Raw genomic sequence first — 25,211 nt, forward strand, 5'->3', positions numbered from 1 at the left:
TTTCTTTAAGCTTCTGTACCTCTACCCCAGTAGCACTGAGAGGGGACCTTGGAAACAAGAGGACAAAAGGGCTCACTCTATGACCTCTCCATTCTCCCTACCACATGGACTATAAAGGTGTATAGAGAGGTAGTTACCATAATGAAGGACTCCATCCTCAATTCCCAAATTATACCCTCAGCTGAATGTAGGATTGTCATTACTATAGTTTTTCCTTCCTACAGAGCCAACCTCACACATAAGCATAAACAACCAGTGAAGATATTATTTGTGGTAGGCTGAGTGGTGTCCACTCCAAAGCTATCCCCACCCTAATCTCTGGGACTTATAAATGTTACCTTATATAGGAAAAGGGACTTGCATGAATGATTAGGTTAAGGATCTTGAAATGAGAAGATTACTCAGGACTACCCAGGTGGTCCCTAAATGTGATCACAGGGTTCCATAGAGAGACAGGAGATCAGAAAAACCCTATGAGATGTGAATCTAGAAGTTGGAGTGATGTTGAAGAAGTTGGTAGATGCTGGAGAGATGCTTTAAGACACAGAATGGAGCATGATCCAAGCAATACAAGGAGCAACCAGGACCTGAAAAAGGCAAGGAAATGGATTCTCCCCTAGAAACTCCAGAAGGAACCATCTTGACTACTTTTTTTTTTTAAAGATTTTATTTATTTATTTGACAGAGAGAGATTACAAGTAGGCAGAGAGGCAGGCAGAGAGAGAGGGGGAAGCAGGCTTCCCACTGAGCAGAGAGTCAGATGCCGGGCTCGATCCCAGGACCCCGAGACCATGACCTGAGCCAAAGGCAGAGGCTCAACCCACTGAGCCACCCAGGTGCCCCGATTACATTTTGATTATAGCCCAGCAAATCAGATACCAGACTTCTGACTTTTACAACTTTACTAGAATGAATTTGGGTTGTATTAAAGCCCAAGTTTGTGGTAATAGCAGCAATAGGACACAAGTACATTACTTAAGGTAACTCTCCTAAAATAGCCTTCTCCAGTAATTAGAATTCCAACTTAGAAATATTCTTTTAGGCCATGCTTGAGAAATCTGTAAAAATAAAAATACTCCTAGCAGATATGATATATTTAAACATCACAGCATTTTTGGGAAATACAGTGTCAATTATTCTGTGAAACTATCTAGAAATTCTGGAAGAAACAGGTCACTGAGTAGACTAAGTTTGATGGGAAGGATGTAGAAAGGTAAGTCTAGAGCTTGAAACACACCTGGGATGAGCTTTTCTCAGCACTGAAGATTTGGAGACTGAAAATGGAAGTAATAAAATAGGACAAATGTCAGGGCACACCCAGAACACACATGTTAATAACTCCACAGTTTTGCCTCAACTTAGTACTGCTTTCATGCTCTTTATACATATAATTTATACCCATTTCTAAAATAAAATACTGTTTTCAATAATTAGCGTACAAAAATACTAAAAAGGAAGAACAGTTAAAAATTAAATGTGTTTAATTAAGCATCCAAGGACTGTGGATTCTAAATGCAATAATTCAAGTTGAAATTTCTACATTACCATATAAACTTTCTTCTTGTGCACAAGGGAGCATGGCATTATTATTATTTTTTAAAATACTAATGTAACACCTACTATATCAGGGGCCAGACCTCTGCTAGGTGAGAAATGTTATAGCCCCTTTGGGAAGTGAATGCCTTGTTCAGCCCAACACTTGATTTACATTTTTGGATCTTGAATACATTAATGAATCTAAAATGTGTTCTATATTATAAGCAGAGACATTTTTTTAATGCAATATTGGTTGTTCTAGCAATCCTAAGTATCTGAAAAGCAGACTCAAACTCTGTATGTGGACCACAGCTGTATCAGGAGGCATGTTTTTTAAGCTTAACCACAGTCAGGGAAAGTAGAGTCTAGGAATGCCGCTTTTCAGATACCCGCAGTAATGCTTGAGCTGCAACCCTACATATTTTGGAAGTCTGAACACTTATCTACCAAGTTTGAGAACATCAAGTTCATTTCCGGACACAGCTACAAGTTTATTTAGCTCAAGACCATTTTACAAAAATATAGTTGATGATACTAATAACTTATTACGGTAGAAGAAATTGATGTTTTTCATCAATTATGATGGTAATATATTAGGGTGACCAATTCATCCTACTTTGCCTGGGACTTTCTGGGGTGTCCTGGTCTCAGAATTGACAATCTCATATCCTGGAAAACCCCCTCAGACTTTGGCAAATCAGGACAAGTGTTTATACAGGGGGTAAATACCTGACAAAATGTCGTTTCAACAACGGTTTACTCACTTAAAATAAGCCAATTAAAAAGAAAGTACACTAAATAATCTTCTTTTCTTTTGACACAGAGCAGTAATTATAATTTTTATTTAAATTTTTTTCAGTGGAATATGCAGACATAGAATGTGTTTCAAGTAGCAGCAGTGTTTTCAATGTTCATTATTGGCTCAAATTTTACTTGGTCTTATTTTTACTTCAGTGAGCAATCAAGGAGCAATCAAAATGTGCTTTTTTCGTTTTGAAGTTAATCACACTTTTCAGGTTCCAAATCAAGGTTTTTCTCTCTACACAGTCAGATGCCACCTGTCAAAACCTCAGACAAGCTGGTAATTGTCCACATATTCACACCCAGAATGAAACATCTATATTTCTAATACTATTTCAAGGCTGTGTATCCGATTTAAGATCTTTATTATCTCTGAGACAGGACAGCATGTAGATGAATGCGCTGATAGTCCAAGCTTTCCAAGAATGTCTCCATTTATTCTGTGGCTATGCGTCCTTGCACAGGCACCAGACATGACACAGCTAAATGCAATTCTGTCTTCCCAATTCTCTTCTCCTTCCCATTTGCTCCCCAATTCTCTCTTTTCTCTTTTCTGTTCCCTCTTTCAAATGTTCATTTGAAGATATACTTTTTCCTGGGATTAAAATAGGGTTTGCATTTAAAATTTTCATTCACCAAACAGAAAAATATTTTACTAGAAGGGAATGGTATTAAGGAGAAATGATTTTCCGTGTGCCCCGAGGCCTGGCATAGACAGGATTTGATTTGCTATGTTCAGCTGGAATCTGGATTGATACGCAGAGATGAGAGGGGGTGTTTAATAAAATTTACATTTCATTTTCTCACTTGACACCGGTCTCCTGTCACTCAGGGAACTGACGGGAGTGCCGCAAATAACCTTCGTGAGAATCTAGTTGGGGAAGCAGACTGGGAAATGAGAAGACAGAAGGAGAGAGAGGAAAGAAAAATCTGGATTGTTTTTGCCTTGTGCTTCCAGTGATGGGAGCAAATCCACCATGGCTTGAGGACCTGAGAGCTGGCAGCTTTTACACAGAGGGAGCGTGTGTGCCAGTGGTCGACCTTGGAAAGCCACTTGGGGACTGATGGGATGCAGCTGCCCACGGCAGGCCGCCATGATGTTGGACAGGAGTTTCTGGACCGAAGGAGGAGTTTAAGTTCTGGAAAACTGAAAGTGATTTATGTCAACTAATAAGGAGATCAGGAGATACCCGAGCAAAGACAAGAGAGGAGGACTAAACTCTCCTTTTATTCCATGAAACCCTGGTGTCTTTATCAGTTTTCTATTGCCGGGTGACAAATTACCACACATGTAGTCACTTAAAACAATAATCACAATAAATATTATTCAGTCTTAGAAAAGAGGCAAATCCTGCCATCTGTGACAATGCGGATGGGCCTGGGGAATATTATCCCAGTGAAAATAAGCCAGACCTGGAAAGATGACAAATGTATGGTCTCACTTATATGTGGAATCTAAAATAGTCATCCTCACAGAAGCAAAGCAGAGCATCGTGATGGCCAGAAGCTAGGGGAAAGGGAAATAGGGAGATGATGATCAAAGTGTACAAAGTTTCAGTTCTGGAAAATAAATTCTGAAGATCTATTTATTCAGCATAGTGCCTATAGCTAAAAGTACGGTATTGTATACTTAGACTTTTCTAAGAGATGAGGTCTTACATTACATGTTCTTACCAAAAATAATAAAATAATAATAAGGTGTGAAGAAACCTTGGGAGATGATGTATATTTTTATGGCCTCTATAGTGGTGATAGTTTCACAGGTGAATACTTATTCCCAGATTCATGGCGTTGTATACGTGAAATGTGCATACAGCCTTTTAAATGTCAATTGCATATCAATAAAACAGTTGCGAATAAAATACAGTACCTATTTATAAGCTCTCAGCTCTGTAGGTCAAAAGACAGGGACACTCAACTGAATTTTCTTCTTAAGGTCTCACAAGGCCAAAACCAAGATGTTAGCAAGGCCGAACTTTTATCTAGAGGCTTTGGGAAAGAATCAGCTTTCAAGCTCATTCAGGCTATCAGCGGAATTCATTTCCTGGTGGTCATAGGACTTGGTCTCTATTTCTATACCAGCTTATCTGTGGGCCACACTGGTAGCTCTCAGAGGCTACTTGGATACTTTGCCAGGTGTTCTGCTCCATTTTCAAAGCAGCAATGACACAGACTCCTTCTCGTGTTTGAAATATCTCTGACTTCCTCTTCTACCACCAGCCAGAGAAAACTGTCTTTTTAAAAAGGGTGCACACATATATTTCCCTATTTTATTATTTTTTATTATTTTTAAAATATTTTATTTCTTTATCTGAGAGAACATGAAAGTGATCACAGAGGGAGAGGGATCACAGAGGGAGAGGGAGATACAGACTCACCGCTGAGCAGAGAGGCAGATGCGGGCTTGGTCCCAGGACTCTGTGATCATGACCTGTGCTGAAGGCAGATGCTTAACTGACTGAGCCACTTAGGCACCCCTATGTTTTAAGATTTTAATTATGTATTTGTCAGAGAGAGAGAGAGCACAAGCGGGGAGAGAGGCAGGCAGAGGGAGGAGCAGTGTCCTTGATGAACAAGGAGCCCAATGCAGAACTCGATCCCAGGATCCTGGCATCATCACCTGAGCCAAAGGCAGATGCTTAACAAACTGAGCCCACCTGGGTGTCCAAATTTCCCTATTTTAAGGCCAAGTGATTAGTAAGCCCTATCAAAACTACAGTATTACTTTTGCCACTTACTTTAATCATGGGTGTGATACCAGATGACTGAGATAATGGAGGCTATTTTAAACTCTGCCTATCATATTGTCATATGTGTGATCCATGGTGCAAGCCCAGGGTAGACAGAATGGTTGCTGAGGTGAGCTGGTGGTTTCTGAGAAGTCTGGAGATCCAGAAGGCAAGGCATCAAGCCAAAAGATATTTATAAATGTCTTAATCTGTGCCCTTTTTAAGGAAAAAAAACAAAACAAAACATTGAAGTTACAATTACTTGGTACCGATCTGAAAGATAATATCAATGCTAGTTTGGAACATTTCTCAGCATTAATTCCTAGTGGTTATTCTTCCACTAGATTTGATGTGACAAGCAAAGGAGGATTCTGAACAGCCTTTGGATATGCTGGCGGAGGGCTCAGGGCTGTTTGGACAGAAAGTTCAGTCTTGAACACTCAATGAATGGTCTAGCAAAGGTGGGCATGGTGTGTGGTAATCACAACATCTTGGACTCATGGACTCTCTAACTATGGAGGAAGGCATCTGGGGATGAGGGGAGGCCAAAATGGAGCTCTCTAGAGCCTAGAGCCTGGGTAAACTCTTCTTTACTGAGTCTATAGGCAGTTTTGGCGGGGTGCCATATTTCTTTGATCCAAACTTTATTTGATAGGTGAGGAAATAAGAATATCTAAAGGTCATTTACTCCATGATATCCTATTATATTTATTTAATTAGACTAGTAAAGTGGCATTTAAACATGCCTCAAAAATCTCAACAGAGTAGGATGCTGAAATAATTGTAATATTTACTGATTTTTTTTTTCTAGGCAATATTTTTTCCCCTAATGCCTCATCTCTTCATATATGGTGGGTATCCTTCCATCTAGCCCAATTTAAGTTGAAATCACTTCTACCGTCTTTTTAATATAATTTCACATGTTTAAAATGGTTATTAATTATTCATTCAGGCTTTTGTTTCCTGTGTTCAACAGCATTAATTCATTCTTTGAACAATCCATGATCTGGAGATAAGTAACTCTTCCAGTCCAATTTATATATTTCCCCTTACCTGGAATGTAAGGGGAAATATATAAAAAAATTATTTAAATCCTATTTATTTTCTGAAGTCTCACTTAAATTTTCCTTCCCTTTAAAGCTTTTCTTCCCTTATTTCAAAAATCATTATCCTCTCTTTTCAGTGATTATTCCCAGTATACAAAAAGACTTATATATGGAGAGAATTTTCAAAGTGTTTAAAATAATTGTAGAAAAAAGATCTTATGGTTTTCCAATCATTCCTAAATAGGAACAAAACTCAGACTGGTTTCTGACATCTCTCCTAAAACACTAAAGTCAGAAAACACTGGAATGATGTTTTCCCAGTTTTGTAAAGTTTGTGGTTCAAATACTTTATACACAGCCAAGTTGTCTTATGTGTCTGCAAATCATTTTCTTTCTTTTTTTAAAAAAAGATTTTATTTATTTATTTGACAGAGAAATGTCACAAGTAGGCAGAGAGGCAGGCAGAGAGAGAGAAGGGGGGGAAACAGGCTCCCTGCCGAGCAGAGAGCCTGATGTAGGACTCGATCCCAGGACTCTGAGATCATGACCTGAGCCGAAGGCAGAGGCTTAACCCACTGAGCCACCCAGGCACTCTTCTTCTTTCTTTCTTTCTTTCTTTTTTTTTTTTAATATTTTAATTTATTTATTTGACAGACAGAGATCACAAGTAGGCAGAGAGGCAGGCAGAGAGAGAGAGAGGAGGAAGCTGGCTCCCTGGTGAGCAGAGAGCCCAACTCGGGGCTTGATCCCAGGAACCTGGGATCATGACCTGAGCCGAAGGCAGAGACTTAACCCACTAAGCCATCTGGGCACCCCTGAAAACCATTTTCTAAGACAAATGGGCTTGGAAAGTTACATCCCACTTATCCGTGTATCAGTTCTCAATCCTATAATTCAAAAGACTGGGAAGACTCAACTGGATTTTCTTAGGGGAATCACAAGATTTGGAATCAGAAGCCCAGCTTTGAGCCTTCATTGCACTGCTTACTGAAAAGGTGTCCTCAGTGATGTAAGAGGGAATCAAGGAGAGGAACTATTACAAAAGCCAAGAGAGGAAAGTGATTAAGAAAGAGGAAGAGAAAGGTTGGGTTAAATGCTCCTGATATGTCACAAAAGATGTGAATTGTTCTTTAGAACTGGCAATATGAAGATCACTGGGTTTGCCCCAGGAGCAGTCCCTGTTCTATAGATGGGTCAGAAAGCATCCTGGAATGCCTGGTAGAATGAATGAAAACTAAGAAAGTAATGGAATGTGTGAACAAAACTCTTTTAAACAATGTTGCTGGAATAGGAGTAAAAAAAGTAAGAAAGAGAACTGAAAGGGCCTATAGAATCAAAGAATGTTTTTTCTTTTCCTTTCCTCCCCCACTCTGCCATTTTTTTTTTTTTTTAAACTAGAAGCCACTTAACCATGTTGAATAGCCATGGGAATAATCCAGTAGATGGGGAGAGATGGATGTTGTTGAAATAGAGCTGATAATGGAGGCAGTGACATCTTTAGGAACAGAATGATGACATGTGGAAAAGAATTCTAAAAAGAAAACTTGGTATTACTAGACTTGTAGTCCACGTTTATAGCACCTCTAGTTGTATAAAGTATAGAAAAACATACAAGATTTTTTATTCATTCCCAAATTTAAGAAAATTTTAGAGCATCTTATTTCTCAGGCCACATCTATGATTTGCAAATTAAAGCCCACAATCTTTTTACTTAAGATTCTATCACAAAACATTGAGTCTCTGAAATCTGCCTAATAAGGGTGCTGTGATAGCTGCTACCAAGAGTCACCTCTTTGTGTTCAGGTCTTAATACCATGTGGTGTGGATTTACAATAAATGCTATGGAGCTGGGCTGGAAGAAGTGCACAGTATGGCACTGATCTGAGAGGGATAGAGGCATACTACTCAATGGGCATTGTGTTGGGTCTGCTCATGACTTAGGGTGAGCATCTGTTTCTACAATGTTTCCTCCATAAGAGTGATGGAAAGGTTGCTCTTTTATATTTGAATCTTACTGAGAAATGCTGAGTCCATAACCATCTTCAGGTCTTCCTTCTAGGCCACTTATACAGATGGGACCTTAGGTGGCATGCCCTGTATGACATTCCAGGGATACAGTGGTAGAAATGCAGATTTGTGAGCACCCTAGTCTTTGTCCACAAGAAACATTTCTTTCTTCAGTTGAAGACTTTCCCATCTTTCCCTTTCATTCCTCTTTGGCCTCTCTTTCTGACCCAATCATCATCTCCACCATCTTGTCCTCCTCCTGTATATATGTCTTCCATTAAGAGCTAAATGCATTTTCCATAAGCGAGTCCTACTCTTGGAAGAGAAATAAAGAGATTGCTAACCACCAGTCAACCATAAGTTGCAGAAAATGTTCTTTAAATTTTATATTAATAGTAAAATGTCTTATAAAAACAATGAAATACAAAAAAGATACAAAATCTGAAGTGCAAACCTGCTTCATTCCCTAAAGATAACTATTATTTTCAAAAATTATACACCATCGCTCCATAATTTTTCAATATTTAAGTAAACTAGAGGAAAAGAGTAATATACACATTGCTTTGCAATTTTCTTTTTTTTTTTTTTTAGCCTAATAGTATATCTTGTATAATTTTCTACATCAGTCATTCTACTGGATGGATGCACTGTTACATGAGGACATTTTAGAAAGAATTAGATATAGTCCAGACAAATTTCTAATTTTGCCATGGATTACTGCAAGAGTTTGACAATTGACGGCAATTTCTTCATCTATAAAGTGTATAGAAGTGGCCATTTCTCATATTTTTCAAAAGGAAATTGACTCTTTTTCCCCTTGTTAAAGCTACTAACTTTGAAATAAAATAGGTAGTGATAATAATAAATGAATCATTATTTTGAGACTGAAATAAGAAAAGAGAAACAATTCTTCAAAACACAGTAAATTCTAGCAAGACCTCCAAATGCATTAAGTCAATCTTCTGTCTCAAAAGATACCAGATTGATGGGCAGAAAATACTCTCTTCTTGAGTTGTTCCAAGCACAGAGAATGCTGGTCTTTTTTCAAGTATAAAAATAACAAATGTTGGAAGAATATTTGTAAACATACAAATCTCAATATTCTACCACTGAAGTGTCATTTAACTTTGTAAAAATGATTTGTCCCTTTTAAAAGATTACATTCAGGAAATGTGATCTGTTTCTCAAATATATCTGCAATTAGTCACGGTGCTATCATGTAGGTTGAAATCAACTGTTCTGCACTCAGTAGTAGAGTAATTCCTTCTGTTTATAGCTCTTTCAAAATTGACACTGAATATATTATAAATTCTGGAAACAAAATATGGAATAAATGCATGAATTTTAAATGACAGAATTAATTAAAATCCTTTACTGTTATTGACATGTACAATTTTATAGAGGCTTGGTTGAATAATATTTGCATGTGATTTACATTCAATTTTCCCCATACTCATCTTTGCATAGAGTTTGCATACATTTCAAAGTATAGTAATTTCATACATTTGGATTTTAGACTGCTGGATGGAAGAGAGCTCTTCACTAAGTAATCCTGGAAAGGTTTGAGCCTCTCGGTTCTCAGTAGCCTCAATGGGAAACAATATGGGCAAATCTACTGTGGGACACAACCCTGGTTAGATTGGATCATCCATCACTCTGACTAAGGGAGACTCAAAGTTCTGTCAAAGTCTGGTACCTTCTCTGAACAGAATCCCTCAAACTTGAGAGATTGTGGGAACTACCCTAGTTCTCTGCACCCTTACTTCTTGATTTTACCATCCAGAAATATTTATAAATATTTTTGAACTCTTAAGAATTTTAGTTTGTTTAGTATCTTGAGGGAAACGAATCTACCATGTATAGAAAATCAGAAATGAGAAGCAAGAAGAGTTTCTTTGAAATAACAGAAGAACATGACACTTTTTAATTATTTATTTTAATAAAGAGTAAGCTCTGTCACTGCCGGGAAATATCTTCTGGGCCACCTGTGTTAATGGTCTGAATAAGTTTAAGGGTGGCTGATAGTGGTGCTTTATCTACCAGCTCATCTCCAGACATAAATGAACTAAGAGCTACTGTCTTGGCTTATAGTATTTGCCCAGTTCTCCCATTTTCTGAGGAGAAAAAGAGGACTGTAATTATGGATTAGAGGATTATGACTAGACTCTGAAATTCTATACCACATATTAGAGCCCTGCAAGTTATTCTGGCTATTTCTGGCTGCTCTTAAGGTCCAAAGAGTCCATTTTGGCCTCCAGGATCCCAAGTTGATTAATTATGGGTCAAACTTGCCTTCCAGAAAGATCTGTCTTGTGGCACATGGAAAATTTGTAAGAAGCTAGTAAAGGTTAAAGGAGTAGGAATAGCAGCTGATAAATGGTTGGGTGGAGTAAGATGGAACATGAAGTCTGGGTTGACCTCTAGATGTTCAATCAGAGTGCAGTGATGTCATGTGTTATGTTAGGGCAAGCATGAGGAAAAGTCAGTTTTAAGGCTATGTTAGCTTCACAGTGGCCATAGGATAACCTAGTGGCATAACCCACTGGGATATCCTAGTGTGATAACTTCAGTAGGCAGCTAATTCTATGATGTAGAGCTCAGGAAAGAAATCTGGGCTGGAATTTGTGGTGGTAAAAGAAGTCACCAGAGTGAGAGGGAGAATGTATAGACAAATCCACAGCAGTAGTGCTAAGACTGCCATCACTTCCTAATTCTTGAAAGCCTTAACTTCTGAAATGCTGTTGTACAAATACATTACAGATCTCTGATGACTCAATGTATATACTAAGGATTGTAAATAAAATAAATTCATAAACCAGGAAACTAGAAAAAAAGAGATAAAGGACAGGTTATAGTGGGGACTAATTAAACTAGAAAAGGCATAATCTGCCCAAACCAAGTTATTTTTTTCTTTGTTATATTTTTAAATACTGTTAGTGCCCAAATAGAACACACACACACACACACACAAAAGGATTCAGGGAGCCAGTTTGACCTCCAGAGTAAATTTCTATAGGCCAGATTGCCCATCAATGCCCCCCCCCTTTTTTTAAGATTTTATTTATTTACTTGACAGAGAGAGAGACCACAAGTAGGCAGAGAGGCAGGCAGAGAGAGGAAGGGAAGCAGGCTCCCTGCTGAGCAGAGAGCCCGATGCCGGGCTCAATCCCAGGACCCTGGGATCATGACCTGAGCCGAAGGCAGAAGCCTTAACCCACTGAGCCACCCAGGCACCCTGCCATCAATGCCCTTCTTAAACACAGATAGCCTGGACTGAAATTTCTTGGAGAACATTAATTTTGATACTTAATCATTATCTTCCTCAGAATCCAATACTGTGTCACAGAGAAAGTTGCCTCACTCCTTTCAAGGCGGCTTTAAGGTTTGAGATGTCCATAATACATCTAAAGAGTGGACAAAAGACTTAGAATGTTCCCAAAAACTCTTGGTAGAGCAAGACATACTTTCCCATTGATGCCTTGAGCCATGATGACTTCCTGCCTGTACCTACTATGGGACTAGTTCCAGAGCATCATTATTTAAAATTCTGCAAAGGAAGCATTTGTTTCTTTTCTCTTTTCTAATTCAAAATAGGACAGCCTCTGAATCTCTCAGAGATTGGTAAGTCCTGATTTATACTTAGGGAAAACTGAGAACAAGTTGTTTCTGGAGATTCTCCTCGCCTCTACCATCTTTGTTTTACTCCCTTGGAGTGTAAGTCCTTTTGGATTCAGAGCCAAGGACACAATCAGGCTGCTTAAAGTGTCCAGTTTGAACACTAATGAGCACTCTTCAGATGTTTGAATTAAGTGAAACTGCCTTTAGCATCCTTACCCAACTCAATACCAGTTGACCCTTTACTCTGGTCTTCATTAGAACCCCTCGCACACAGACTGGAGAGGTACATTCAATATAATCTCTTCCCTCCTTCACTAGACAGGTGTACACATTATCTTCTTCAAAAATCAGTGCTCTGAAAAATGAGTTCACTAATAATCTGCTTCGGCCCTTGGTTATCTCTAGTTTCCCCAAATAGTTTTCTTCTAGTCTTAAATTCAACCCAGCTATTAACAGGAAGAACTGTTTAAAAAAAAAAATGTAACTTTGGTCCATGGACAACTGCTTTCTCCAAACTTAACTGTTTTTATATCTTTGTCCTTAATGCAAGTCTCAGCAAAGCCCATGAGCACATCGATTTTCATGTGTCTATCACAGCTGTTCCTGAATAGTTTCCAGGTGTACAGAATGAGGACAGAATTCCTGGGTAGCACCACAAGAGGCTTTCTTCTCTTGAGAAAGCCCCAAGTGGCCTCTTTCCTGGCTCAATGGGGTCTGGCCCTGCATCTGCTCCCTTTCTTGTCTGAGGTCTGGGCAAAGCAGCAATCTCTGATCTTGACCTGCCATTTGGTATGTGACCAACTGCTCTTGGGCCTCCTTCCAGGTCCCAGTCTCTTGAAGGTACACCTGCTGAGCAGGAGAGCCCGGAGCACAGGTGTGACCCTGGGATGTGACACCAGTAATACTGGGAGCAGGTGCAACCACCTCTTCTCGGCGGCCACCCTCCTCTTGGGCAGCGCGACGGCCCACCTTCCTTCGGGACACTCCATTCAGGGACTGGTGGGGAAGCTGGTTCAGCCTGTCCACAATCACCTTCATCTTTATCTCTGTGGGAGAAAAGAAGTTAGGGAAGAAATGGATTTAGTTCTCAAATCAGTTAAGGTTAAGAACCCTCACTTGACATACTTCGCATTCCAGAAACGATACTGTCAATTAAAGATTGAGTTGTATCAGTTTATTGATCTACAAATGCATTTAGAAATTTATTTTTAACAAAAAAAGCCACTGTATCCCATGCCCAAAGTATAATTAATATTAATTATCTAATAAAGATTTGATAGGGGCACCTGAGTGGCTCAGTCAGTTGAGCATCCAACTATTGACCTCAGCTCAGGCCTTGATTTTAGGGTTTTGAGTTCAAGCCCTGCATTAGGCTTCATTAATAAACAAAGAAACAAACAAATAAATACAAAAACTTGATAATATAATTTCCCCCAAAGAACACCTTTTATGATATGGATAAGTCAACAAGAATTTCTCCTTGTAAGCACAATGGCTTAAATACAAAAACCACACTACAGTCAGATCTTACCAAGCAGGCCAACTCACATTTGTATTGAGAAATTTGAGCTCTAGTGGTGCCTGGGTGACTCAGTTGGTTAAGGGTCTGCCTTTAGCTCCGGTTATGATCTCAGGGTCCTGGGGTTGAGCCCCACGTTGGGATCCCTGCTCAATGTCGTCTACTCCCTGCCTCCCCCTAATCTCTCTCTCTCTCTGAAATAAATAAATTAATAAAATCTTAAAAAAAAAAAAAAAGAAATTTGAGCTCTAAAAGCCAGTCTTAACACTATGGTTTTTATGACAAACTCACAATTTGATTATCTTTGATTTTATGACATGAATTTAAACATATGTAGAGATAACATAAACATATCAATAAACATGTATCCATATGAGTGTATACATATCGGGTTGTGTAATAGTGGAAGGAGAGAAAGAGCACTAGACTGGAGTAAAAAAATGTTCCCCTTCCTTGCTAGCTGGCTCTGTGACTTTCATCCTTCCTGTCTCTTAGCCTCTCTGGACTTCAGTTGTATAATTTCATATTACTCTCAAGTACTACTTTGCAATTTACTAAAATGTATTTCACTTTAGCAGTCTTATTTTAATTACAGTTTTCTTCCCTTGACATTTCATTTGTATTTTATTTTCCTACTCAGCGGAATAAATATTCAACTCAGAAGAGTGCAACATTGGTACTGCCACAGTAAACAGATGATCTGGGCACTTTTGCCCTAATCTGTCCCAATTCTTTGCAGGATGTATTATATAAGCCATAACACTTCCAGCCTTTAAAATGTGATTATGCCATATGTGAATAAGCTAACTAACCTATCATATCATTGGGTAATACATAAAGATGAACTAGAGCTATATAGAGTTCTACTGATGCAGTCAAGTAAAACCTACTAAAACAGATGTTTATGGTATTAAATATATAAGAGATGGTCCCTAGAAGCAACAGAGCAAAAAAGCTAAGAGTACAGGCTGGGAATCAAACAAATGTAGTCAGATATCCGGTTTGGGGTGGATTGTACTTATTTTCCATGTGCTTCAGTTTCCTCATCTGTAAAACAGTTATATTGATGGTACCCACCTCATAGGATTGTTTGAAGGTCAAATAAGATGATTTATGCTAAGAACTACCCAGAATCTACAATGTGGTAGACTGGATAAAAAATATTCACCATAGGGGCACCTGGGTGGCTCAGTGGGTTAAAGCCTCTGCCTTTGGCTCAGGTCATGATCCCAGGGTCCTGAGATCGAGCCCCACATCCCAGGGTCCTGAGCAGGGAGCCTGCTTCCTCCTCTCTCTCTGCCTGCCTCTCCACTTACTTGTGATCTCTCTCTTTCTCTGTCAAATAAATAAATAAAATCTTTTCAAAAAATAATCACCATAATTCAAATTGCTAATGCTTGGAGAGTTCTCATCCCTGCCAGGCACTGTTCCTAATGCTTTACATTCATTCACTCACTTAATCTTCATAGCCATCCCAGAAGGCAGGTCCCATTATTGTCCTCATTTTACAGATGGAGAAACAAAGGTACAGAGTGTGGAGTTACTTGCCCTAAGTTACAAAGCCTCCAAATAAAGATATAAGATTTTAATTTAGCTAGCCTGGTCTTTACCATCTAACATAATAACTTAATAGGATTCCATATACATCTTTTTTTTTTACTCTGTCTATGGTTTATCTTAGTAAAAAATGTACCCTAAATTAATAGCCCTCTAGATATCTTTATCTTACACAGATAGAAACATTATAGAAATTCACATCAAAATGAAAAAGCAAGCACCACCAACAAGGGAGACTTCAGATGTCTAACTTGGGATTATCTTTTTCCCCAAGTTTGCTTATATATTTCCATTCTCATCAATTTTTTAAATGTCACCTCTTAGATTTGCATTTATTTGCCAAATATCTTGGTTGCTGAAGGTTTGAGACATTTTTCACTCTGAAGTTTCAAAAGTGCCTCAGATTTAATATCTCTGAAGAATGAAGTTGTCAAGTCCTTCTCACATTCTACCTTTTATTTACCCTCTTTCATTCATGCAATCCCTTTTCAGGTGCTCAGACTAGGTTGTAGGAGGACTCATTTGGAGCCTGTAGAGATTCTTCATTGGAGATCTCATCTATTTTCTCACTGGCTTATTAGTTTCTTTCTTTCTCTCTCCCTTTCTCCCGCTCTCCCTCTCTTTCTTCCCTCCCCTTTCTTTCTTTCTTTTTTCCTTTCCTTTCATTCACTCATTCATTCATTCATTCATTTTCTGAGCACCTACTATGTGGTAGGCCTAGAAATACAGCAATGAACAAGAAGCAGTCCTAATATCATGCGTTTATGCTCTAGTAGTGGAGACAGACATAAATCAGAAAATGCACAGAGCTTGTATTAGGTCCTACGATAACAAACGTCCTGGGAACATGTCCGCTGCTCTCCAGGGGCTCTGGGAAACAGACCTCTAAGCTGATGAAGTTGAGAGCCTTATAGTGAGTGTGTATAGTGAATATGTAAGTAAAATACTAGAGAAGACAAAAGAGGAATTGCTTAACCCTGCCTGAAATGTTAGAAAGACTTCACAAAGGATATGACTCAAGTTTTGAGGCATAATATGTTAGAAAGACATTCTAATATACAGGATGGCACATGCAAAACCAAGTCAGTAAAAACAAACAAGATGCGCTGGGGACTCTGAAAATAGCTCCAGACACGGAGAACTGAAGTTGTATATATAGATGTGGATGTAGAGGGAGAGTGGTAAAAGAAAAAAGTTATCATACTTGATAGAGCTCATAAATAAATAAGGGGTCTTGAAAACTCAACTAAGGAATCTGTAATTTATATCACAGAAGATGAGGTGGTGGTTTTAGAGTAGAGCAGTGACATATTATTTTCATCTGGGGATGAAGAGCCTTTCTATAATGAAGACAGTGAACTGTGGGGGAGAGAAGGAGGTCAGTTGAAAGACTACTACAATAGTTTGAGCAAAACATAACAAAGAAGAGTAGGCCAGAGTCAAAAATATTGGACAGCCAAGCAGACAGATTCTGAGTGCAAGATGGAACAGTGGTGGGGAAGAGAAAAAGGCTAACATTTATTGAATATCTAGATATGGGTCAGGGACTTAAGAACTATCCCCACTTATAGTTGAGAGATTAGAAAACAGAAGAGATCTTGTAATCTAGAGAAAGCAAAACAGAATATATTTCTATTGCATCAGAAAAAACTACAAAACATTTTTTTGGTGCACATGAAAATAAACCAATTGAAAATAAAAATATCCCACTCAGACTGTATTACTGGTGGCTGTCCAACTTCCTGGTGGCTGTAGGTGCTAATGAGTTTTTCTTGAATGAATACTATAAAATAAGGGCATTAATGTATTTTACATTTCCCCCCAAGAAATTATAGCCTCCTTGAAAACATGGGCTTGCTTTTACTCTGCTTTTATGTTCTACAGAAATTATCTCACTGTTAACTGAACACTGATACTAGTTTCCTTCTCTGTTAAGAAGAATGTTCAAGAAAGTGGGAAGTTTTTTCAGATGACACATATGGAAAAGCATTTCACAGTAACAAAGTCCCTAATTTCACATTCTGGCTACTGCTCACTGTGTGTGTGTGTGTGTGTGTGTGTGTGTGTGTGTGAACATGTGTATGTGTGCATGTGTATATGTATGTGTGCATATGTGTGCATATGCATGTGTGTACTCATACATGACCTCAGGGCAGGTAGTAAGAATACAAGGACTACTAAACCTATTGAACTTATGTCTGGGTTTACTAGGAAAACTAATTGACCCTTTGGAGTGCAGTTTTCTTTTAATGATATGGGAAAATTTGGTCTGCTATCTTCTAAAACTTTCATGAAAGCAGATGAGTTACAACATGGTTTGGCACCTTGTAAACTATGAAGGACCCTATAAAGCTCAGCTGTTGTGTTGCGGTTGGATTATTACTGTGATGATGATAACTTCAGGAAGAAAAAAAAGAACCATTCATCTGAGTGTTTCATGGAAACTTAATGTACATACTGGCTTACAAATTATAAGCATTATTTTCAGAAAGTATACTCCTTTCTAACTTTGGTAACTTCAAGTTTCTAGGGCCAGCTGTTCAAATCTGATTCCTTTGATAGACACATAGTGCTCAGTCTGGCTGCACCCTCCTCTGAGCCCAAAAGTCTGAGCTCTTCCCCTAATCACCTCATCTCCCACCTGTAGGAATTATCTTAAAATATCCTAGCCTTGAAATCTTTTTTCATCCTATCTTCCAACACTTTCTGTTTTTTATTCATCTCCCCCAATGCCTTACTTCCTTCAGGAAGTACTTCCTAACTCATGAGTTTCTTATTGTCACAACACATTATGTATTGAGGGATGTATCATTCTATTTCTTATAAACATCAAGGTATCTTGATTTGATTAAAAAACATTTTATTAAATTATAAGGTTTTTAACCAATTAAAAGAAACAAGATTGTTCAGTTAGTAATGCCCTTATTCATTTGTATTCTAGGACTTGTCTTTTGAAGAGGAATGGGCTAATTATTGAAAATAACACTTAAATAACAATTATAGAGATTAATACATGTTGGGCACTAAATACACATATATGTAATTTAATACTTACAACAACCCCTGAAGTAAATGCTATTCTCCCTTTTAGAAGGGAGGCCACTGATGTACAAAGAGGTTAAGTAACTTCCCAAGACCACATACAAAGTAGTGACAGATCTTACTTACTTGACAGAATTCAAGATTCTTGGCTCCAGAGTCTGTACTCTAAGCACTACATAATACTGTGTAGAGTTGAGGATAGAAGTGGGGAGTTAAGAAGAATGTTGGCTTGGATACATGCATGGAAATATGGCATGCATGCAAATGTCTTCTTTTGTGGGCCTTACAGTGAAAACAAAGGTTGAGAACTATCCTAAATTCCTGGGACAGGGGAGTGGGGGTGGAAGTTTGGGGGGTAAGCGGAGGAAGGGTATGTGACAACACTGTCATTAACATTTCCCATGCCTGTTTTTCTTATATCTCACTTCCAAATTCCTTAACCACTTTTTGATATGTAATATAAATGCTAATTTATTAACCTGTATATTATCTCCTCTCTCAGTTTCCCAAGAGTTGTTTTGATGTGCATTAGCAGACAATGATCATGTCTGTATCACACTCTAACAGACAGTGTTGGACAAAAGTGTACCAATTTTCCATGTCATTTTAATCTAATAATGAAGGGGAAGTGATGTGAGGAAAGGGAGAGTAATGACATAATATAAGTGTATGTGATATAATTTTGATTTGGAGCAAGCTAGTGAGATAAAGAAATCATGTTGTTTACATTGTTTCTGTGATGCGTCAATTAATGTTCTGCTGAACTTATGCTATTCCTGTCTTCTCTCTCCTTTCCCACAGTCCTTTTCCCTGGCATATATCTGCTATGGGATATGACCTAACTATGGGATGATTCTCTTGCTTAGAGCTATGAGAAATTTCAGGTATCCTTGTTTCCGTATGGGATCTTCAGATCCTTCCAGAACCGTTCCTGGACAGGCATTGATTTATGCCTCAATACTTGTTGACTAAAGTTTCTCATTTGACTTGGACAGCTGCTTCTATCATTAGTTACCTTTCCTTGTATGACAGTCTCATCTTCCTCTTGGGAGGTTGAGTTTCTTCCAGGAAGGAACTTTTTGTGCCATCAACCTCGTCTTCCTATTATGCCAAGTCCTATGCCAACTACTGAGTTTGGTGTCATTTCCATAATTACTGCTCCCACCAGGAGGAAAAGACATAGTTTACTGAGATCAGCAAATAGCCAAAGAACAAGAATAATACATTGTTAGATAGAAGCAAACTTTAAAAAGAAGGAAAAAGACTTTGAATGTTTATCCCTTGGTAAAATCAACACCACTTCATAGAAGAGGAATCAAACATGACAAGTCACCTATTTTCAACCCATTGAAGATATTGTTATCTTGTTTTTGAGAGACCATCATTGGAGATCTGTTCCATCTTGTTCTTCAAGTCTGCATCTATTCATAAAAGACTAACACAAGCATATCTTTCCTTTGCAGGCTCCAAAACATTTAAAAATCTCCCATGAATTATTTACATGGAAGCTCCAATCAGCAACATACCTGACAGACTCCCTAGTTGAAATGAAAGTGCACTGTGTAAAGGTGCCCAGGGAGCCTGGCTGCTTCCCACTGTGAGGTTATAGACAGAACTAAGTCAGTACACATTATATGTCAGCACTGACATCAGAAGGAATCAGATCCTTTGATCTTGGACCTCCATAGGAAGCTTAGATCTCAGACAAATTAGATAAAAAATGAATTTATAGTAGATACGTGTCCTAAGGCATTCAGCTGAATGTTTGGGTTTTAGGGAAGGAAGAATAGTGAATATCAAAACATATGAATTGGCATGTCTCTCTTCTACCTCCACCTTGTTGGTAAGTCCCCATTAAAATGGAGAGATAAGATATCAAATGGCCGCACCATGACACCTAGAGTCCCATTGATCGAGTTTCAGGAAGAATGGGAAAAAATATGGAAACATATATCCCTTTTCTATGAAAAGGAAGACTCGATGGTTTTGGATCTTTTCAGCTAGTGGTTTTGGGTCCAATTCATCATAAACAGCTATATCTTTTCCAGCTATCCTTTACCTCTTTTGTTTTCCAAAACTTTCTTGGGCAACAAGTAAATGGTGTTCCTGTGACTACTTTAAATTTGTATGGGTACTGCTACTGGCTCCTTTTGTAAGGGGAACATTAGCAATGAATCTCTCCTCCCCCTCCCACCACCCTCACTGCTCATTTTTCCCAGCCTAGTCTCCATGTCCTGCATTCTGTGTCGGATGAACTGGTTTCAGCACAGAAGTTTAAATATAATCACCTGGACCCTGGAGCTGAAGTAGGATCTGAAACAGACAGAAGGATAGTTGATCAACCAACAGAAAGAATGCACTCCACCTTGGGTTTCTCATTTGTTAATAAGGGCAACAGTCCTGCCTGCCCACATATTGAAGAAGGCATATGTAATAATTAAAATTAGTTAATCTAGATTATTTGTTTCTTTAAGTGAAAATTTATCATATATTTTTAATAAGAAATGTATGGGAAATCAGAAAGTATGGAAATTTTAAAAAGTTGAAGGGAAAAATGCATTTAATCCCATATTATATTATGATTGATTTCCATTTTAGTGTTTTTATAATATTCCAGCAATGGATATGCTTCAGTAAACCTGATTTAACTCATTAATCCATATGGAGTTTACTTTGGTGTATTTTTTTTTTTTTTTGAGAGAGAGAGAGAGAGAACAAATGCCAGTGAAGGTGGGGAGGGGCAAAGGGAGAAGAAAAGAGAGAATCTCAGGCAGAGTGCTGAGTGTGGAGCCTGACCTGGGGCTCAATCTCATAACCCTGAGATCACAACCTGAGCTGAAACCAAGAGTCGGACACTTGTGACTGAGCCACCCAGGTGCCCCACACTGTTGTATTTTTTGAAGTGTGAACCTAGATTGAGAAGTGTTCTAAATAGTCAAATTTACTAACTCTGTTTATAGACTAACATTTGTTTTCCTTTATTTTCATTATTTCTTTTATCATGTTACACTTGTATGTCTAATATTTATATTTAGTTGAATTTTATTTGCACTAATATCTCCAAATATTCTTCTGTCAGTATCACACTGCCTTAAAAGTAGTAAGCTAAATATTATTCCTTTGAGCTACCCATCACTGCTGCCATAAAAATCAATTTCTTATAAAAAATTGGCTTTATATCATTGATCTATATTTTCTTTTTTTTTAAATTTTTTTAAAAATTTATTTTCAGCATAACAGTATTCATTGTTTTTGTACCACACCCAGTGCTCCATGCAATCCGTGCCCTCTATAATACCTACCACCTGGTACCCCAACCTCCCACCCCCGCCCCTTCAAAACCCTCAGATGGTTTTTCAGAGTCCATAGTCTCTCATGGTTCACCTCCCTTTCCAATTTCCCCCAACTCCCTTCTCCTCTCTATCTCCCCATGTCCTCCATGCTATTTGTTATGCTCCACAAATAAGTGAAACTATATGATAATTGACTCTCTCTGCTTGACTTATTTCACTCAGCATAATCTCTTCCAGTCCTGTCCATGTTGCTACAAAAGTTGAGTATTCATCTTTTCTGATGGAGGCATAAGAGAGAGAGACCACATCTTCCTTATCCATTTGTCCGTTGAAGGGCATTTTAGTTCTTTCCACAGTTTGGTGACCGTGGCCATTGCTGCTATAAACATTGGGGTACAGATGGCCCTTCTTTTCACGACATCTGTATCTTCAGGGTAAATACCCAGTAGTGCAATTGCAGGGTCATAGGAAAGTTCTATGTATAATTTCTTGAGGAATCTCCACACTGTTCTCCAAAGAGGCTACACCAACTTGCATTCCTACCAACAGTGGAAGAGGGTTTCCCTTTCTCCACATCCCCTCCAACACATGTTGTTTCCTGTCTTGCTAATTTTGGCCATTCTAACTGGTGTAAGGTGATATCTCAATGTAGTTTTAATTTGAATCTCTTGATGGCTAGTGATGATGAACATTTTTTCATGTGTCTGATAACCATTTGTAAGTCTTCATTGGAGAAGTGTCTGTTCATATCTTCTGCCCATTTTTTGATACAATTGTCTGTTTTGTGTGTGTTGAGTTTGAGGAGTTCTTTATAGATCCTGGATATCAACCTTTTATCTGTACTGTCATTTGCAAATATCTTCTCCCATTCCGTGGGTTGCCTCTTTGTTTTCTTGACTGTTTCCTTTGCTGTGCAGAAGCTTTTGATCTTGATGAAGTCCCAAAAGTTCATTTTCACTTTTGTTTCCTTTGCCTTTGGAGACATATCTTGAAAGAAGTTGTTGTGGCTGATATTGAAAGAAGTTGTTGTGGCTGATATCGAAGAGATTACTGCCTATGTTCTCCTCTAGGATTCTGATGGATTCCTGTCTCACATTGAGGCCTTTTATCCATTTTGAGTTTATCTTTGTGTACGTGTAAGAGAATGGTCGAGTTTCATTCTTCTACATATAGCTGCCCAGTTTTCCAGCACCATTTATTGAAGAGACTATCTGTATATTTTTTCCTGTTTTGTCAAAAATTATTTGACCATAGAGTTGAAGGTCCATATCTGGGCTCTTTATTCTGTTCCACTGGTCTATGTGTCTGTTTTTATGCCAGTACCATGCTGTCTTGGTGATCACAGCTTTGTAGTAAAGCTTGAAATCAGATAACGTGATGCCCCCCATTTTATTTTTGTTTTTCAACATTTCCTTAGCGATTTGGGGTCTCTTCTGATTCCATACAAATTTTTGGATTATTTGCTCCAGCTCTTTGAAGAATACTGGTGGAATTTTGATTGGAATAGCATTAAAAATATAGATTGCTCGAGGCAGTATAGACATTTTAATAATGTTTATTCTTCCGATCCAAGAGCATGGAATGATCGTCCATCTTTTTGTGTCTTCTTCAATTTCTTTAATGAGTGTTCTGTAGTTCCTTGAATACAGATCCTTTACCTCTTTGATTAGATTTATTCCCAGGTATCTTATGGTTCTTGTTGCTATAGTAAATGGAATCAATTCTCTAATTTCCCTTTCTGTATTTTCATTATTAGTGTATAAGAAAGCCACTGATTTCTGTACATTGATTTTGTATCCTGCCACGTTGCTGAATTGTTGTATGAGTTCTAGTAGTTTGGGGATACAGCAAAGGCAGTCCTAAGGGGGAAATACAGAGCCATCCAAGCATCCCTCAAAAAAATTGAAAAATCCAGAACACACCAGCTGTCTCTACACCTTAAAGAACTAGAGAATCAACAACAAATCAAACCAACTCCACACTAAGGGAAATAATCAAGATTAGAGCTGAGATCAATGAGATAGAAACCAGAGATACGGTAGAACGTATCAATAAAACTAGAAGCTGGTTTTTTGAAAGAATCAATAAGATCGATAAACCATTGGCCACACTAATCCAAAAGAAAAGAGAGAAAGCTCAAATTCATAAAATTATAAATGAAAAGGAAGAGATCACAACAAACACCAAGGAAGTAGAAACTTCCTCAGAAGAAACAATCATCAGAAGTTATTAGCAACAGTTATATGCCAATAAGCTAAACAACCTATATGAAATGAATGCATTCCTGGAAAGCTATAAACCCCCAAAATTGAACCAGGAAGAAATTTACAACCTGAATAGACCAATATCTAGTAACGAGATTGAAGCAGTGATCAAAAACCTCCCAAAAAAACAAGAGCCCAGGACCTGATGGATTCCCTGGGGGATTCTACCAAACTTCCAAAGAAGAAATAACACCTATTCTGTTTCAAAACATTGAAGCAGAAGGAAAACTTCCAGACTCTTTCTATGAAGCCAGCATTACCCTGATCCCCAAACCAGGCAAAGACCCTACCAAAAAGGAGAATTTCAGACCAATATCACTGATGAATATGGATGCTAAGATTCTCAACAAGATCCTAGCAAACAGGATCCAACAGCACATTAAAAAGATTATCCACCATGACCAGGTGGTATTCATCCCTGGGCTACAAGGATGGTTCAACATTTGCAAATCAATCAATGTGATAGAACAAATTAATAAGAGAAGAGAGAAGAACCACATGATCCTCTCAATTGATGCAGAAAAAGCATTTGACAAAATCCAGCATCCCTTCCTGATTAAAATGCTTCAAAGTATAGGGATAGAAGGAACATTCCTGAACTTCATCAAATCTATCTATGAAAGACCCACAGCAAATATCATCCTCAATGGGAAAAAGCTTGCAGCCTTCCCGCTGAGATCAGGAACAAGACAAGGATGCCCACTCTCACCACTCTTGTTCAACATAGTATTAAAGTTCTAGCAACAGCAATCAGACAACAAAGAGAAATAAAAGGTATCCAAATCGGTAATGAAGAAGTCAAACTCTCTCTCTTTGCAGATGACATGATTCTTTATATGATCTATATTTTCTGAAGAACTTTAGAATCATCTTATGCTGTTTTATTCAGTATAAAATGAGTATAGCTGCATTTAACCAAAATTAATTTAGGAACTACTGATGTCTTTGTAATATTAGTCAATCTAGTTAGAAACATGTTGCAATTTCTTATGTAATCAAGTCTCCCATTTAAACAATTCAATAGAATATTGTTTATTTTTTATATAAGTCCAATATATCTCTTGTTAAGATTGTTTTCCCAGACAGCATATTTTTTAGTTGCTATTATGCATTTCAGTATGTTTCATAACTATACCACTGGCTTATACAATATTATTTTTCCATAAACTGACATAATTTTTGAGTAAGCTACTCAAATAACTTATAAATTACAGCAGTTAATCATTGAAATCTTTTAAGTTACTATTGAACAGTTATATCATTTGTGAACCATCACATATTTTCTCTAACATTGCCTTAATTTTGTTTTTATACCTGCATTTTCTAGCATTCTAAAATATATGTTATAAAGTTGTGGTGTATTCATGTGAATAGTACTGCTTCTAATATTCCATTGTTAAACATGATATTGGATCTTGATTGCAAAGAGCATTGGAACTCTCCATCTTATTTAGCAGGAAGACTCTTATTCCTGGTATTTTAAAAAATATTCCTATTTTAAAAGTTTTCTTAAGGAATTAAGTGCTAGACTTTATTTATTTTTTATTTTCATTTATTTATTTATTTCAATATTTTATTTTCATTTGCTCATATTTTTAAATTAGGAAGTGTTCATATATTTTTAATTATATGACATGGGTATGTTCTTTATTAATAATTTACAAATATAGTTTTACCTTCTTAGAAACTTGGGACAATCTGTAGTCCTGAGCTGCTTTGGTTTTCCCTACTTCTGGACATCCTGAGACCATCTCTCTTCTCCCTTCTCCCTGTCATTCTTACAGATTTGTACCTATAAA

At 37.8% G+C, this 25,211-nt stretch overlaps 1 protein-coding gene across 11 annotated transcripts in view; it reads right to left on the reverse strand.

Moving 5' to 3' along the window:
• Nucleotides 1-670: 670 nt before the first annotated feature.
• The window catches only part of PKHD1 (PKHD1 ciliary IPT domain containing fibrocystin/polyductin), a 475,577-nt gene continuing 451,036 nt past the window's right edge, over nt 671-25,211 (reverse strand). For 9 of the 11 annotated variants that reach the window (XM_059178227.1, XM_059178229.1, XM_059178231.1 and 6 more), the window contains one exon: nt 4,598-12,783. In XM_059178227.1, coding sequence (XP_059034210.1) covers nt 12,329-12,783 — 455 coding nt within the window. In that variant the 3' untranslated portion in view covers nt 4,598-12,328. Of the gene's footprint in view, nt 2,933-4,597; nt 12,784-18,870; nt 19,011-25,211 lie in introns of those variants that run through there. The other 2 variants (XM_059178234.1, XR_009354742.1) reach the window with 2 other exon arrangements.

This window comes from Mustela lutreola, chromosome 6 (assembly GCF_030435805.1).
Source record: "Mustela lutreola isolate mMusLut2 chromosome 6, mMusLut2.pri, whole genome shotgun sequence".
Lineage (NCBI taxonomy): Eukaryota > Metazoa > Chordata > Mammalia > Carnivora > Mustelidae > Mustela > Mustela lutreola.